This window comes from Nematolebias whitei, chromosome 4 (genome assembly GCF_014905685.2).
Source record: "Nematolebias whitei isolate Nwh7 chromosome 4, NemWhi1, whole genome shotgun sequence".
NCBI lineage: Eukaryota > Metazoa > Chordata > Actinopteri > Cyprinodontiformes > Rivulidae > Nematolebias > Nematolebias whitei.
The window spans coordinates 33,453,019-33,468,126 of record NC_056501.1 but is presented as its reverse complement, the minus strand read 5'-3'; the positions used below and the strand labels follow the sequence as shown (position 1 = coordinate 33,468,126).

Here is a 15,108-nt window from a genome sequence, read left to right as displayed (position 1 = left end):
GGTTTCAGCATGAGGGAAGATGTGCCTTTAGCTTTTTAGCTATAGCGTCTGTATTGCATGCTGCTAGCTTAGCGTGATACGTCTGAGTTGTGCACTGTTTTTAGAGACAGTTTTTGAGTGTGTGTGTGGGGTCAGCTTGAGAGAAGAGGCAACGTGAGCGCTGCCTTTAGCTTATTAGCTGAAGAGCCTGTATTATGCACCACTAGCTTAGTGCTATGTCAGTGCCGGGTGGGAGGCAAGTTCGGTTTGGTAGGCGGGGTGTTCAGTTCTATTGATGGGGTGGGGCACCCCGCTTGTATAATGGTAGGGGAAACACTGTGCAATGACTGGGGATCAAACCTGGGACTTCCGGGTCCCAAGTCAGCTGCCCTGCCTCTACTACATCTCAGTGTGCCTCTGCTGCAGTCCTGAGTAAGAAAAAATATTAATCCACCGCAATCCAAACTCGAGGTGAATAATAATCTGCAGGTAATCCAGGGCAACAGCCTCATGCCATCACACCCAAAGGGAAAAAACAAAACAAAACAAAACACAGTCACTTTTAAAACCGCATCAAAAGCCTGACCTGACCCGATCATGAAATTAGTACTTAATATGACCATGAATTATACTGCACTAAAAGAGAAAGGAAAAAAAGAAAAAAAAAAAATTGGGCTCAATTAGATTCCATTTGAAACTAAATAACTTTAAAATAAATTGACGTATTTTTTAAAATATCAACTTAACATGCTTACTATCTCTGTTAATTGTGCTCTACAAATTTTGTTGTGAATTGGTATAAATTAACTAAATAAAACCAAATGGCTTTTTGGAACTTATACATTTACATGGGTAAAGAACAAAAGTGAACAGCATTCAATGTCTTCACCGGCCTATATGTACATGTATAACGTCTACTTATGTTGCTTTGCTGTGGTAGGTTTTTTTGATGCCACAAATCGTGCCGTGTCTAGGACACGGCATGAGAGATCTTTTTTATATCGTCTCTCCTCGTGTTTTCTTCCCTTTTCTCATCTAAGCAAAATATTATTCTGAATAAGAATAAGAGAGCCGCGCTTTTTATAGTAGCAGCTTCGTGCACTCCGCCCATCTTTCGGACGACTGCACGTACATGTTTTCATTGTATCTCGGTGCAATGTCAATAAAGTTTATTCTGATTCTGAAACAAACAAACAAACAAAAGAAAAACCTTGAATTTTAGTTGCTTTTACCTAATTAATTAATTAATTAATTAATTATTTTACCTGCCCGTAGCTGGGATCAGTTAATTAATCTGGCAAACTTGCACCAAGGGCTCATAAAACCATAACAATGAGCTAAAGGTGATAAACTGCACTCATCCACTCAGCTGTGTGTTCATGGCCATGAATTAATTTTACATTGCACAGTGTACTGGCCTCCAGGTCCTATTAAAATAGTAATTAGTGACATTTTATCAGGGTAAAACTACACTGGATTATTATTGTTGCTATATATTAAAGCCATTGCTCAGATCCTTTGAAGTATGCTTTGGTAAAACAGGTTATAAACAATGAATATCTTACCTGTTGTACCTCTATGTACAAGTACCTGAGTTTGGAGCAACAGAGTGTAAAGTGTGGTTACTTTAATTTTAGCTGTTAGCTTCTTACCTGGTTGAGGTCGTAGAAAATGACACTGAACTTGCCAAATTGCTCCACTCGCCCGGACACGTCAACGTAACGGTACAGATCAATAGGCAGAGGGGTCTCGTTGATGACAGCCTGCATGCTGGTGACTCTGAAGTTGTTGTAGCTGTAGTCAAACCTGGCGTTGACCAAGCCTTCTTCGCTGAAGCGGAAGATTTGCCGGCTTGTCAGGGGCCCTACGAGGAGGTGAGGATTTTATTTAGACATACAGACACAGTGTGTTGTTTCATAAACACATTAGCATGTCAACGACAATCTTTTTCTCATGTGCATCTGCACAAAAAGCTTGTAAAATTGGCCTTCAAGGTACTCTTACAAGACTGCCTTAATTATTAATTATTATTATTATTAATTGCCTTAGTTAATTGAATTAAAGAAGACAATTTCAACATTATTAACATAGACAGACTTTGTTCAATCCATTCAATTTTCACTATCTCCACACTGCTACAGCACTTTCTATGGTGACCTTTAATATGGCGAGATAATGAAATCTAAAGACAATAGCCATGATGAGCCAATGTGCTGCTTAATGTCAGGACATCGACATTAACAACACCATTCTTCACTTCCACTGCTAGCTATTGTAGCTCATCCTGCTTTTGGAAAAAAATAGGGCTTGTTAATGAAACACCATTATGCTGCTCTTTGAGATGGCCCTGATTGCAGTTAAAATGACTTAGTGCCTCACTTTGGAGCCACCAGATAGCTGGATCAGCGTTACATCTCCTATTTTTATTTCCTGTGGAATGTTGATTCGGAGCCTTTTGTTAATGGAAAAATGGCACAAGCGCTGTGAGAGAGACGGAGGCTTTTCCACAGCCCTGGGGAACTCGCAGTCTGTTCGTCTCGCTTCTCGAGCTGTCACTTCTCTGAGCTGTCATCTTTCTCTCTCCTTTTCTCCTCTTTTTACTCCCTCGCCTACCTTTATATCACCGCCTGTTTTTTTTTTTTTTAGTTCCTTACTTTTCCTTGTCTCCTCTCAAGGGACAATTACCGCTATCTCTCCCCTCTCTAAGGCTCTGTTTGTTCTGCTGAAATTAGATCAGTTAAAGGAAAGGTGAGAGTCTATTCACAGGGAGGGCAAAGTGATAAACACGCACACACATACACACATAGCTGCACCTCGCAGATTAGTGACACCTGATCATGGCTCACCAATCACAAAGGAAGGGAAAGTGAACCAGCAGCAGAGATGAGAGCGTTCCCAACGACCCTGGACAAACTCTATAACTTGAAAGAATTGCTGAACTGTATTAACAATGGCAGTAAATACCTGCTGTGACAGCTAAAGGCTTCTATTGATTGTCCAGCCATAACCTAATGGCAGCGCTATGTCTTTCTAATTTTGTGTCAGAAGGTGAAACCGTTGTTTTGTTCTTTATGGTTACAGCTTTAGAGAAGACTTCAGATTTCAGTCTTACAGACACGGTCATGGGAAAAAGAAAGTCCATCCTCCTTGAGCTTTAGAGTTTTGTGTACATATCAGAACATAAAAAGTTATCTGGTTTTTACAAGATTCTAAAATGTTTAAATCTTATTTCAACTCCCACACAGCGTAAAAAAAAAAAATAATTTAACAAAAACGAAACATGTAGAGCCACCTTCACCAGCAATAACTCACAGACATTGTGCCCGTATATGTTTATCAGTCACAACTATTCTTTACACATTTCTTCAGTTCGCTAAGGTTTGCTGACAATTGTCTTTCCATTCGTCATTCAGTTTTTGTGCACAGCTCTCCTAAGGTCTCAGCAATCATCTGTGACGAGTGAATCAGAATCAACTTTATTGTCATTGTACAGTTTACAGCAACATTTTGTTCCGTACAGCCGTCTGAAGGATAAACTGAAGTGTACCGGGGTGCGGCTCCCTATGAGCACTGCCCTTTTCGCTTAGACAAGAAACCTCAAGGTTGATCTCAGCCTGAGGTCTGAACTTTATTTGAACCAGCATCATCCTGATTTTTTTCTTTCAGCTGTTCTGTTACAGACTTCAAGATGTGTTTGGAATAATTGTCCAAGTTTGGTCAAATTTCAAACAGAAGGCTTCACATAAGACTCCAGAGCATATGTGTCAAACTCAAAGCCCGGGGGCCAAATGTGGCCCTCGTTGACATCTTATCTGGCCTCCAAGATGTTATTTTATATATAAAATACTTTAGTCACTATAATTTTTTTCAGTAATCTTTGATTATGATGTCAAAAGTGCAACAGAGAATGTCAAATGAGACCAATCAAACGCTTGTTTAGGAACATGTGACCAAGAAAAGATGTTGGGTATCTAACTTGAGTTAATGTAATGTTAATGAACCACTTAACTAACCTGATTAAGCTAGCCATGCTGATAGGCTGCACAGTTTAACTTTTCACCGCAAGTGTTTATGTCTTATCCAACAAGTTAATGTCATCACTCTTTGTTAAAAATTCAGGTCTGTCTTGTAAATGGGTCCCCGAGGCTCAATGGGATTAACCTGTATAAATAAAGGTTGAATTACTGTATATTCTGAAACTGGCCCTTAGTTTGAATAATGTTTTAATTTTGGCCCCCTTTTGTAAGTGAGTTTGACACCCCTGCTCTAGAGTACTCCTCTACAGAGGAGTTCATGGCCGATTCAATGACTAGAACATGCCCCGGTCCTGTGGCTGTAAAACAAGTCTAAATCATCTTTTACTTTTTATCAAAGTAAAACAAGCTAATATATAAATATAAGTTAATACACTGTGAGCTAGGTGTTGCTATGCCGAAAGTACCATGACTGTGCTTTATAGGTGATTTAAGGAGGTTATGCTGATATACTGTGGCTGTTTCTTGCCAAACATGGCACTGTGCACCAGTGGCAATTTTAGCCTCTTTTTGGGTGTGTTCAAGCACCCCTAAATTTTAACTTAGCACCCCTGAAAAGTAAAGAAACCATCATTAGGATTTTGTAAGGAAACAGTTCTCAACCCTTAGATTCACCAAAATATTGAATAAATTTGGACTGAGACTTGAAGAAATGCTGACACTTCAACAAGCCAGTAAAATGTATGATTTATTTTCTTGTACGAGCCAGATTGTCAACACCACTTGTCAATCAATCCAGCAGGCTTGTCAGCAACTGACCTATCAGCGATCACAATTTGTCCTGAAGTGAAACGTCCCTTACCTGCAGGAGCATCACCCCCTTTTCCTCTGATAACATTGTCGGGATTTAGCATTGCACTGATTTTACACAAAGCATAGGTTGTGGAATGAAAAGCGGAGCACTATGTCTGTAGCACCTTAGCAAGCACTAGCTTAGTGCTACGTTAGTTTTCATTCAACCTTTATTTAGACAGGTAAATCCCATTGATCCTCGAGGACTCATTTACAAGAGAGACCTGAATTCAACAAAGAATGATGAAAACAATGGACAACAGCGACGACAATAGACAGCCACAAAAAAGGCATACAGATTTTTTTTTTTTGTGCTGGCAATTTTCAACGTGAGGGGGTAGGATGCATGAGAGAAGCATGCTCTAATCACACAAGGAGTGCTGTTGGTCAGGCTACTTCTCGTTGCCCTCTAAAATAGTTATTGAATCAAGTGTTTACAAATGTAGGTAAACGGAGATGTTTAACAACCCATTAAAATACACCAGAATGCAGGAAATGGCATGAACTTTATTCAAAAATTTCTGGGGGAGGACCGCTACCCCCCCTCCCCTCCACTATTGTGCACCTCACACATTACAAATGCTTTTGACAACATTTGCAACTGCGTTGTTCATGACTAGTGCCTTTGTCAACAGTTGGGGCTAAGCACCCTTAAAGAACAGATCCTATAATCGCCCCTGCTGTGCATTATGGGTAAACACCTCCTTAGCATTGTGTTAACACAGCAAACTCCACACCAGCAAAATTCCTGCTTTTATAAGGGCGATCACACTGATCAGTTGCATTTGACTATTATCAGCTGGTTGCTATTTTACCCAATAAATTCAATGGAAGCAGAAAAGGTGGACTCAACTTTTTCATATTGGTTTTGTTTTTGTTTAATAAATAACAACAGGGTAGAATCTGTTGTGTGTTTTTGTACACCTGAAGTTAAGTTGAATCAACTATAAAACCTGGTAAAGACCAGAGAAGTTTCATGTCCTGATTCCTAAAACCCTAGAATAAAAGACTTTCTTTTTCCACGACTCTATGTGAGTGGAAAAATGAACACAGTGGTTGTTCCCAGACAAGCACGGAGCACACCTAGCCCAAATCGTATTAGCTTATATTTATATATTTGCTTGTTTTACTTTGATAGGTCTCTGATTGCAGAGGTGGGAAAGAAGTTGCACAGCTGAAAGCCCGGGGGGTGGTCTCAAATTTACAGCTGTGGTAGACCACAATCTCTTCCACTTGAACATGCTCATGTTTTTTCACACATCTCTTTGTGGCTGTGTCGATCTCAGATGAGATACCATCCAGTCTGACTCAAAGCCAAACTACGGGGTTTGACGCCAATCATAAAATCTCACATCACTGTTTGAGAGCAGATGCTGAGACTAGTCCTCAATGAGTGATTTATGAACGCGCAGGACCCTTTCAAATGGCCCGTTTTATTTCTCAACATATTAAATATTTAATAGTTGTGGCTTCTGGTTGTTTGGCTTTCTTTTATTTTTTGTTGCTGTGACTACCTGTCTGTCTGTAGCGTATGGAGCTCATGAAGCCGTTATGGGTGAGATGAATGGTCTTGACAGTGCCGGAGGCTTCGTCGTAAGTGAAGGTCACAAGGCTGGAGTCATAAACCACCTCCAAGAGCTTCGCTGCTGATGTATACCTTAAGATGTGTAAAAATAAAAAGAAGGCAATGGAAGAAAAATAAGTACAGTTCATTCAAGCACAGTGAAACACATTTTATGTTCAATATAAATAAACATCATTTGTCAAATGAAAAACATTTCTGAAGGAGGAGCTTCACCGTTCTTTAACATTTCATTAAAACAAGAACAGCTCTTGTCAGTTACAGTATCTCAAAGTCTCTAAAATGAGACCATTTATTACAGCAGACATGACAACCTGAATGCTACTGACTCTGCCATTCTGTGTTCGTTTGTTCCTCCTTCCTGTTCCTCTCAAACCCAGCCAGTCGAAGCAGATGGCCACTTTGAGCCTGGTTCTGCTGGAGGTTTCTTCCTGTTAAAAGGGAGTTTTTCCTTTCCACTGTTGTCTTTGTGCTTGCTCAGGATGGGAGACTGCAACGAAGTGAAGATTCAACATCTGCTTCCTTAGATAGAGAACTGTACTAATGGGCTTTTGTATGTAAGTGAATGGTTCTGTACAGACAACTTCTCTTGTGATTTGGTGCTATTTAAAAACTGAACTGAATAAATTCTCCAAATTTTTTTGTGACTCAGTTCAGATGTGTCTGGCAGAAGAAGTTAAGAAGTATTATTAAAGCAATGAGACATTAAAACAATCAGTCTCCATTAGTCCAGTTGGTGTAACATGGAACTGGTTGTATGAGGTATTTAGTAATAATAGCTCCTGTGATAGACTCGTGGCCTGTCCAGGTGTCCCCTGCCTCTCGCACAGTGACTGCTGGATATGGGCACCATTGATGGATCATAGATGGATGTAATTATAGCACCCACACAGAAACAGTCACTTTAATATTTTTATACCAACGTGCCACGGTGTCTCAAATGTGGACTAAAATAAATGCGCCGATCTAGCCAACCAATAGCCAGTCCTGTTTCTGCGACGTACCTGTAGAAGACACTGCGTCCCGTTCCCAGGTACTGAGTCCTGATCAGCCGCCCGTCCAGGGTGTAGTCCTGCACGAACGATGCCTGGCTGTCCGGAGGAGTGTAAATGTTCCTGTAGTAGCCGATGGACAGCAGCGACTGCAGCGTGTGTTTCACCATGCTGGGCATCGTCACAGCAAGCAGCCGGTCTGTTTGGTCGTAATCAAAGATGTAACGGCGCTGGCTGTGCAGGAGCAGCATGATGGACTGCATGAAGACAGGGAGAAGGACAGAGGCTTAGTTGTAGCACAGCATCTGACAACTATTCAGTCTAGACTGCTTAAAAACTTTGTTGTTCTTATGTATTGTAGTTTTATTTTGTTATTATCTTGTAAGCTGTTTAACTTATAGTATAATATGCAGCAGTGGAGAGGAAAAGAAATTATTGTTTTAATAAAAACTGTTTAATTTTTCAAGCAGTTACAATGTTGTTTTGTGCCTCTTATTTATTTATTCATTTTTAGATAAATAATATGAATCTGTGTATTTAAAGAGCTGGGAAACAATCTATGATTTCTAACTGTAAAGCAAAAACATTACTTGTTAAAATATAGTGAAAGTGCCACCTATTCATTTACAAACTGACAGTAAAACACGCTTTAAACTCTAATTATGGACTGCATGTCTTACCATTAAATATTTCAGCTAATTTTAAGAACTTTCAGGTAACTTCCTGCAGTATTTCCCACAATGCTTCAATACATGTCATTAAGTACAGACGGTATATACTATATTTATAATTAATAATATTAAGACTATTTTTCAAATTCACTTTTGCAAAATGTCTTATTAGTTCACAACTTAGTCAGCACTTAGGGTTTGTTTTAAAATTAAAATTTAATTTTGCAAGCTCTGTAAACATTATCAATCTTGACGACAAGAGTTGTATTTGCTAATGTTTAGTCGAAGAAGGGCCGAGACCAAAGTGGACTGTTGCCATTTTAACACAATTCCATTGTAAAAACAACCAACTGCATTTTATGAAACCACTACTGCACTGTCAGTGTTGCATTTGTAGTGAACTAGGCCTGAGGTCAAATCCTGACCTTAAGGACCTTATGGGACAGAAACTGTCATTTCATTGAATTGAATCCAGAAATACAGGTTGACCCATCCTGAGACTTTCTTTCTTGAATTAATCAAGTGAAAGAACACTCTCTTTTCTATTATCATTACTATTTTACAAATGTTTTGATAATCAAATTCTGTTTAGTTCAAACCATTTCCAAATGTTGAAGTGAACTACTCATTTTTAAATCAACTGTGAAACAGTAATAATGATTGTTAATCCTCATTCAAAGTAGAATTCAGGTTAATGATGCATTGTCTGATTTTCTGTCTTCAATGAGCAAGTGTGTAAGTTGGTCAAAGTTCAAGTTTTGGTCAACTGCAAGTTTACTGAAAAAGAAATGTCATGTTTAACTTTTACAGCAAGATACTAGAGAATTGACTCCACGAAGTCTGAGTTCTTCATAATATCTTCTGTCTGTTCTTAAACAATCTTAATCTTTTTCCTTGACTCTTAATAACCTCTTACATCACAAAACACACCTCTGTTTTGGTCCATCGACCAATCAGAAAGTTCTCAAATGAACCGGAAGTGACCTTTTTTAAAAGGTGCAACACTTCCTAGTTCACAGAAGTTCTGCGAGAGGTTCCAGTTCCAGTCGAGTTCTGGAGAGCTCAGTAGTTCTGAGAAGTTCTCTGCAGTTCTGGGAAGAGCGCTGAGGAGAACGCTGAGAGAATGCAGTTCCAGAGTTCAGAAGGCTGGAATTCAGGATGCTGGAGGAAGAAAATAAGCTGAACGAGAGAAGATCAGGGAATTATAAAATGTCTGTTCTGGAGGATCTCACGACTCCCGAGGTTTAGCTGTTCTTACGGAGACGCTGGAAGAGTTGAAAGGAAAGCTCTACACCAACGCTGAAACTATCATCTGCAAAGGTAAAGAGTGGATCTCAACCAAAGTGTACCGTTGGGTCAATCTGGTCTAAAAGGAGCGTGTTGTTCTGGTTAAAACAGACAAATTCCTTCACACATCTCTCTCAAGATAAACTTCATTTCCCATCTTTAAAATTCTTCTATCTGCTAGCAAATTAATCCAGAAGCAAGGGAAACAATCGCCGTATTGTTTCCTCCTTGTAAAACTAGCCTAAATAAGCTGTTGTTATTTTCAATTTTTGCCAATTAATGTAAATGTGTGATGTGTTAAACTTGATTCTGTTAATAAATGACCCACTGTCGTTGGTGAGTCAAAGATAATTAACGTCTCACGTTACATTTTTAATTATTCAATGCACGATATTATCCAGTCCAGAAAAATGAAAGAATCCGTTTAATTTATAATAATAATAATAATAATGTCATCACAATGTCAGCACTGTATGTTTCCATACAATGGCGAAATTAGTCTCTGCATTTAACCCATCCACCACCAGGTGGTGCAGTGGGCAGCTATTGAAAGCGCCCGGGGGACATTTTGGGGATTAGACGTGCTGCCCAGAGACGCCACGTGATGTGCAGTGACTGGGGATCGAACCTGGGACTCTCGGGTCCCAAGCCGGCTGCCCTGCCTCTACACCATCTCGGCCCCTATGAATATATATCAGCATAAGTTCATTCTACACATTGCACAGATGTTTATATTAAACTCATTTGTATGCACAAAGGTCACATCAGCTAGCTCTAGGAGTTCCTGTGCAGCCTGGGGGCACTTCCATCACAAATATCAAAACATTTCATTTGGAATAACTATATAACGCCAAAGGTAAATGGTAAATGGACTGTACTTATAGAGCACCTTTCTATCTAATCAAGATACCCAAAGTGCTTTACAACACTCTCTGTGTCCTCATTTACCCGTTCATACAGCACTCTACTATATCTGTTCAAAGATAATCTGATTAAATAATCCTATAGAGACTAATGAGAGCTTTATCACATTCATACACCGATGGACACACAGAGGCAATGAGGGGTTCAGTGTCTTGCCCAGGGACACTTCAGCATGTGACAGCTGGTGCAATTGAACCCCCAACCTTCCCATTGGAGGACGGCTGCTCTAACCCCTCAGCCACAGCTGCTGCCTAAAACTCATACTTATGATAATAGATAGTGGTTTATTTTTATTATTTTTTTATTTTTTCCATTTACCCTTTATTTATACAGGTAGTCTCATTGAGCCACGAGAACTCATTTTCAAGAGAGACCTGTTAGGGAGCAGATGGTGGGGGTTAAGGGCCTTGCTCGAGGGCCCAGAGTGGGGCGAGAGGTGTGGGTGTTTCACCTTTTCCACCCACATTTTGATGTTGACGGTACCGGGAGATGAACCTGCGACTTTCCGACCACAAGCCCATCTTCTAACCTCTGCGCCACCACTCCCCTATATAGGCCAGATAGTGGTTTATAAATAGTATTCACATGAACAGCTACGATCACACTGAGGTTTGAGTTGTTTGAAGAAAATAGAAATTCACTTTGATCTTGGTCCCACCATTACCGTATTTTTCGGACTATAAGGCTCACCGTTGATTTTTGAGAAAATTAAAGGACTTTAAGTGTGCCTTATAGTCTGAAAAATACGGTAGTTCCTAAATCTGGTCAGAATTAAACTTTATATTTTTCAAAATGACACACTTCAGCCATTTTCTCCATACGTTGTATTCTTTAACTGATGTCAAGGATAACGAGGTACTAACTATTGATAATTATTTCATAGAACATTTTAAAACCTACAGTTTGTAAATGGAGCTGCTTTCAGTTGGGTATTTCCCACAACAGAAGTGGTTTTCATCGTTTTCAGTTTTGTTTTAGTTTCTGATATTCGCAGCATTCTTACAGCAGAAACTAAAGGTGGTGCTGCAGATGTGGGACATTTTAATCTCAGCATAAGATTAGTCAGAATGGGTCAGCTCCTTCTCTTACTCTGTCTGCATATGTGTAGCTCCAGATCTTGCCGTTGACCCAGGCTCGGGACACCACCCTGTTGTTCTCATACTCCAGCTGCTCAGACCATTCTCCTCGGTGGATGGATGACAAAAGCCCCCCAGCAGAGTAGGTGATGTTCACTTCAGTGTATTTGCTGCTGGGAGACCAAACCACCGGCCGACCCAGCGAGTCGTACTGGATGTGGAGGGTGAACTTCCTGTGGTCGTCGTAGATCTTCCCAACTCTGGTGCTCTGATCAAAGTCTACAGAGAGCAGGTTTCTGTTGTGTGCCTGAAAACAGCAAATCAAATTAAAGATAAAGAAGTGTCATCTGAAAAAAGAAGAGCAAAGTTAAAACTTTTTCAGTGTTACAGATTTATAATCCTTACAAATTGAACGAAGCAGCAAGCATGCAAAAATAAATGGGGTGGTGTGTTTAAGACAAGCACAGGTTTCATTAGTTTAGTTAAATCATCTTGACATTTAGGAAAAAAAAAACTGCCTGCATAAAAAAGCAAGAATAAATTGCCTTGTGATAAAAGAGAGGAAACTTGAGTCCAGAGGACAAAAATTAATTAACTCACATGAGATAAAACGTCTTTTTAAAAAATATTTGGCTTGTGTGTTACACTTTCTGTGTCGAGACAAATATCATTGATGGGCGAGTTGTTGAGACATTTGTCCTCTTGCAGGGGTGTCCAAACATTTTCATATGTGGGCCAAAAGTATCCAGATGAAACAACTCATGGGCCACAAAAATGTGAATTTAACTCTCAACATGAACAATATTTTGGAAAAAAGTTTAATTATTTTGATGGAGAAAGTTTTAAATTGTTGTACTTTGTAGATCCAAAACATTAAAAGCTTCATAAACACTAAGCTTATATGTTTTATTAAAAATGATTTGATTTATTTGAGTTGTTGGGTCTATGTTGTTTTCTTGTGTTTGAAAAGTTCATTTTAGTCTGTTCTCAGTAATAAAAGCTTAATTTGAGTGTGTCCTTTTAAAAGGTGGTGGATCAGCCTTTTGGACCATGGACGGCCCACAAGACTGATCAAACGTTTGAAAAATCATCCAGCTGTCAGTCGAAACAACAGATTTATAGAAGGTTTGATAAAGTTGATCAACTCGTATGTAGATGATGCCACGTTATATTAATTTAAAACTGTCCAGTTTCGGGCAGCACGGTGGCGCAACTGGTAGAGCTGCTGCCTCTCAGCGAGCAGGTCCCTGGTTCAAACCCCGGTCCAGGGGCCTTTCTGGGTGGAGTTTGCATGTTCTCTCCGTGCATGCGTGGGTTTTCTCCAGGTACTCCAGTTTCCTCCCACAGACCAAAAACATGCATGTTAGGCTGATTGGTAACTCTAAATTGTCCCTAAGTGTGTGAGAGAGAGTGAATGGTTGTTTGTCTCGTTTGTCTCTATGTGTCCCTGTGATGGACTTGCGACCCGTCCAGGGTGTACCCCGCCCCTCGCACAGTGATTGCTGGACATGGGCACCAGCGACCCCCGTGACCCAAAATGGAATAAACGGGTAAAGATAATGGATGGATGTCCAGTTTCCATCTTGATTATTTTATCAACTGCAACATTTAGGCCAGATTTATGAATCATTATCCCAAAGTCTTCATTCTAGTAAAGGTTTGTGGTGTATTGTACCATGAAGTGAAAATAAAAAAGATTATATCCAAAGGTTTGTATTTTGTTTAATATTGCTCATTTTGAGAAGACTGTTTTTCATCTGTTTTGCTGTTAAACCTAAACTTTATATAACAAATATTACCAAATAATCTGCAGAAAGTCTGCATCGACCTCTAAAGCCTGCTGGACAAAATTACACCATTCTTAAACTGCAGCCGTGGGCCACACAAAATCATCCAAAGGGCCGCAAATGGCCCTCGAGCCACGCTTTGGACACCTGTCTCCTACTGACTAAGCCACCATGACTTAATCTTCACCAACAGGTTCCCCAACATGAACATTAATGTTTATATTGTATAATTTTATGTTTTCTCTGAACAGAGCACTTCAAAGTGACATTTCTTGGTGCTTAATACAAAGGTCACCTTGCACATGATAAAACAAAGCTGGGGGGATTATTTGTTCTGTTCACACATATTGATATTTGGCCCCTGCTGAGTTGTTTAGTGTACTTTGTTGTGTATTTGTTCCAGTTTCCTGGTGGAACAAAGTGATGTTTGTTACCCTGAGCCTGCGTTCATATGTGCTGTAGTTGGTCTTGCTCTGCTCCTTCCGCTGCCTCCACTCGATCAGGCTGGGGCCGTGGTCTCCAGGCAGGCTGATGTTACAGCGGCTGGCCATCGGGCTGATTCCTCCCCCGACACCACCTGGAAGGAGGGGCTCTGTGCTCAGCAGCAGCTCCATCCCACTCGCCAGTGACACGAGGAACGACCCATCAGAGCTGACTCTGTATGAGCTCTGTGCATGATCTGAATAAGGGGGTTGTCAAACATTGTTTAGTTTTTCATTTTTTTTATTTCAGTACTTTTTTTTTTTTCCATGGGTGGGTCACAAGTGCACAAAACCACCAATGCACACGAAGGGGGTGAACATGCAGCAACACATGAGAAAAAAAAGTGTGAAAAAAACACCGGTGTGTCCGTGTAAAAACAGCCTTGAGGCAAATCTGTGAAACTCTGCAGCGTGAATGCACTGTCTGGCTCATTGTACGTGTGTTTTGTTTAAATTAATTGCTTCAATCACTTTGCTGAGGGCCTAGCACTTAACTGAATCAGTCACCACAGCTTTAGAAAAATGTAACCTATTCAAACTGAGCAGGAAAGAAAAAAAAGAGACAGATGGACGGATAATGAGAGACAGAAAGCATTGAAAACAGGCAGAGAGGGAGAGGATGCCGAGAAGAGGAGGAGATGTGTGGAGAGGAGCTCAGCCATAGCAGTTGCTAAGGTTTATCAGAAACTCCTCATTCATTTCAGTAGCGCGCTCTGAGTAATATTTCACACTGAATTCTCACGTCAACATCACTTTGTCTCATATCTTCACCAACCCCACGGCACAATTAATAAAAAAGGGGAAAATAATCATAAAACTATATTTTAATCATAAAACTTAACGCAGCTAATAAACGTCTATCCCCTGCACTGCCGTAAAAATGTCTGCCCAGATGGTTACTGCTGCCTGAGAGGCAGGCCCTGACGTGTGAATTTAGATGGTGCGAGGGAAAGAAGGGGCTTTTCTCCAACAAAGAGTGGGTCATTTGAACTTTTCTCCTCTCCCCTGCAGCTTGCACTGTTGCGCGAGTGTGCGCACGTGGATCGGCGCATGTCTGAGCGGCGCGGCCCTCCCCGCGGCGCTGTCATTGTGACAACTGCTAGAAAGCAATTAAAGCCACGACATGAGAAGAAACTGCTCCCGTGAGTGGCTTCTTCTTCTTCTCTCCACTCCACTCTCATTTTTATCCCCCCTCTTCTCATCTCTGCCCCTCGTTTCCATCACCACCCCCCTCCAAGCCCACACCTCCCACAAGTCGTTAGGACATCTCACAAGTCATTCTGATCTGCCTCCTTTTTTCCACCATCACCAGAGTAAAATACATAAATGAATAACAGCCAGCTCTGTAAAGAGGTCAGATCATTGTTGTGAATTCTGAAGAGAAGCGGGTGGATCTCCTGCACAGATTCACAGCAGTTAAAGAAGAAGTAGCTGACCTGTTATACATATTTAAACATATATATATATATATATATATATATATATATATATATATATATATA

General features: G+C 40.4%; 1 protein-coding gene across 1 annotated transcript in view; it reads right to left on the bottom strand.

The window, feature by feature from the left end:
* The window catches only part of tenm1 (teneurin transmembrane protein 1), a 439,293-nt gene that overhangs the window by 20,050 nt on the left and 404,135 nt on the right, over positions 1-15,108 (bottom strand). The window contains exons 30-34 of the mRNA XM_037675401.1: positions 13,559-13,803; positions 11,351-11,644; positions 7,392-7,636; positions 6,320-6,462; positions 1,632-1,843 (exon numbers count right to left, since the gene is read on the bottom strand). Coding sequence (XP_037531329.1) covers positions 1,632-1,843; positions 6,320-6,462; positions 7,392-7,636; positions 11,351-11,644; positions 13,559-13,803 — 1,139 coding nt within the window. The remainder of the gene's footprint in view (positions 1-1,631; positions 1,844-6,319; positions 6,463-7,391; positions 7,637-11,350; positions 11,645-13,558; positions 13,804-15,108) is intronic.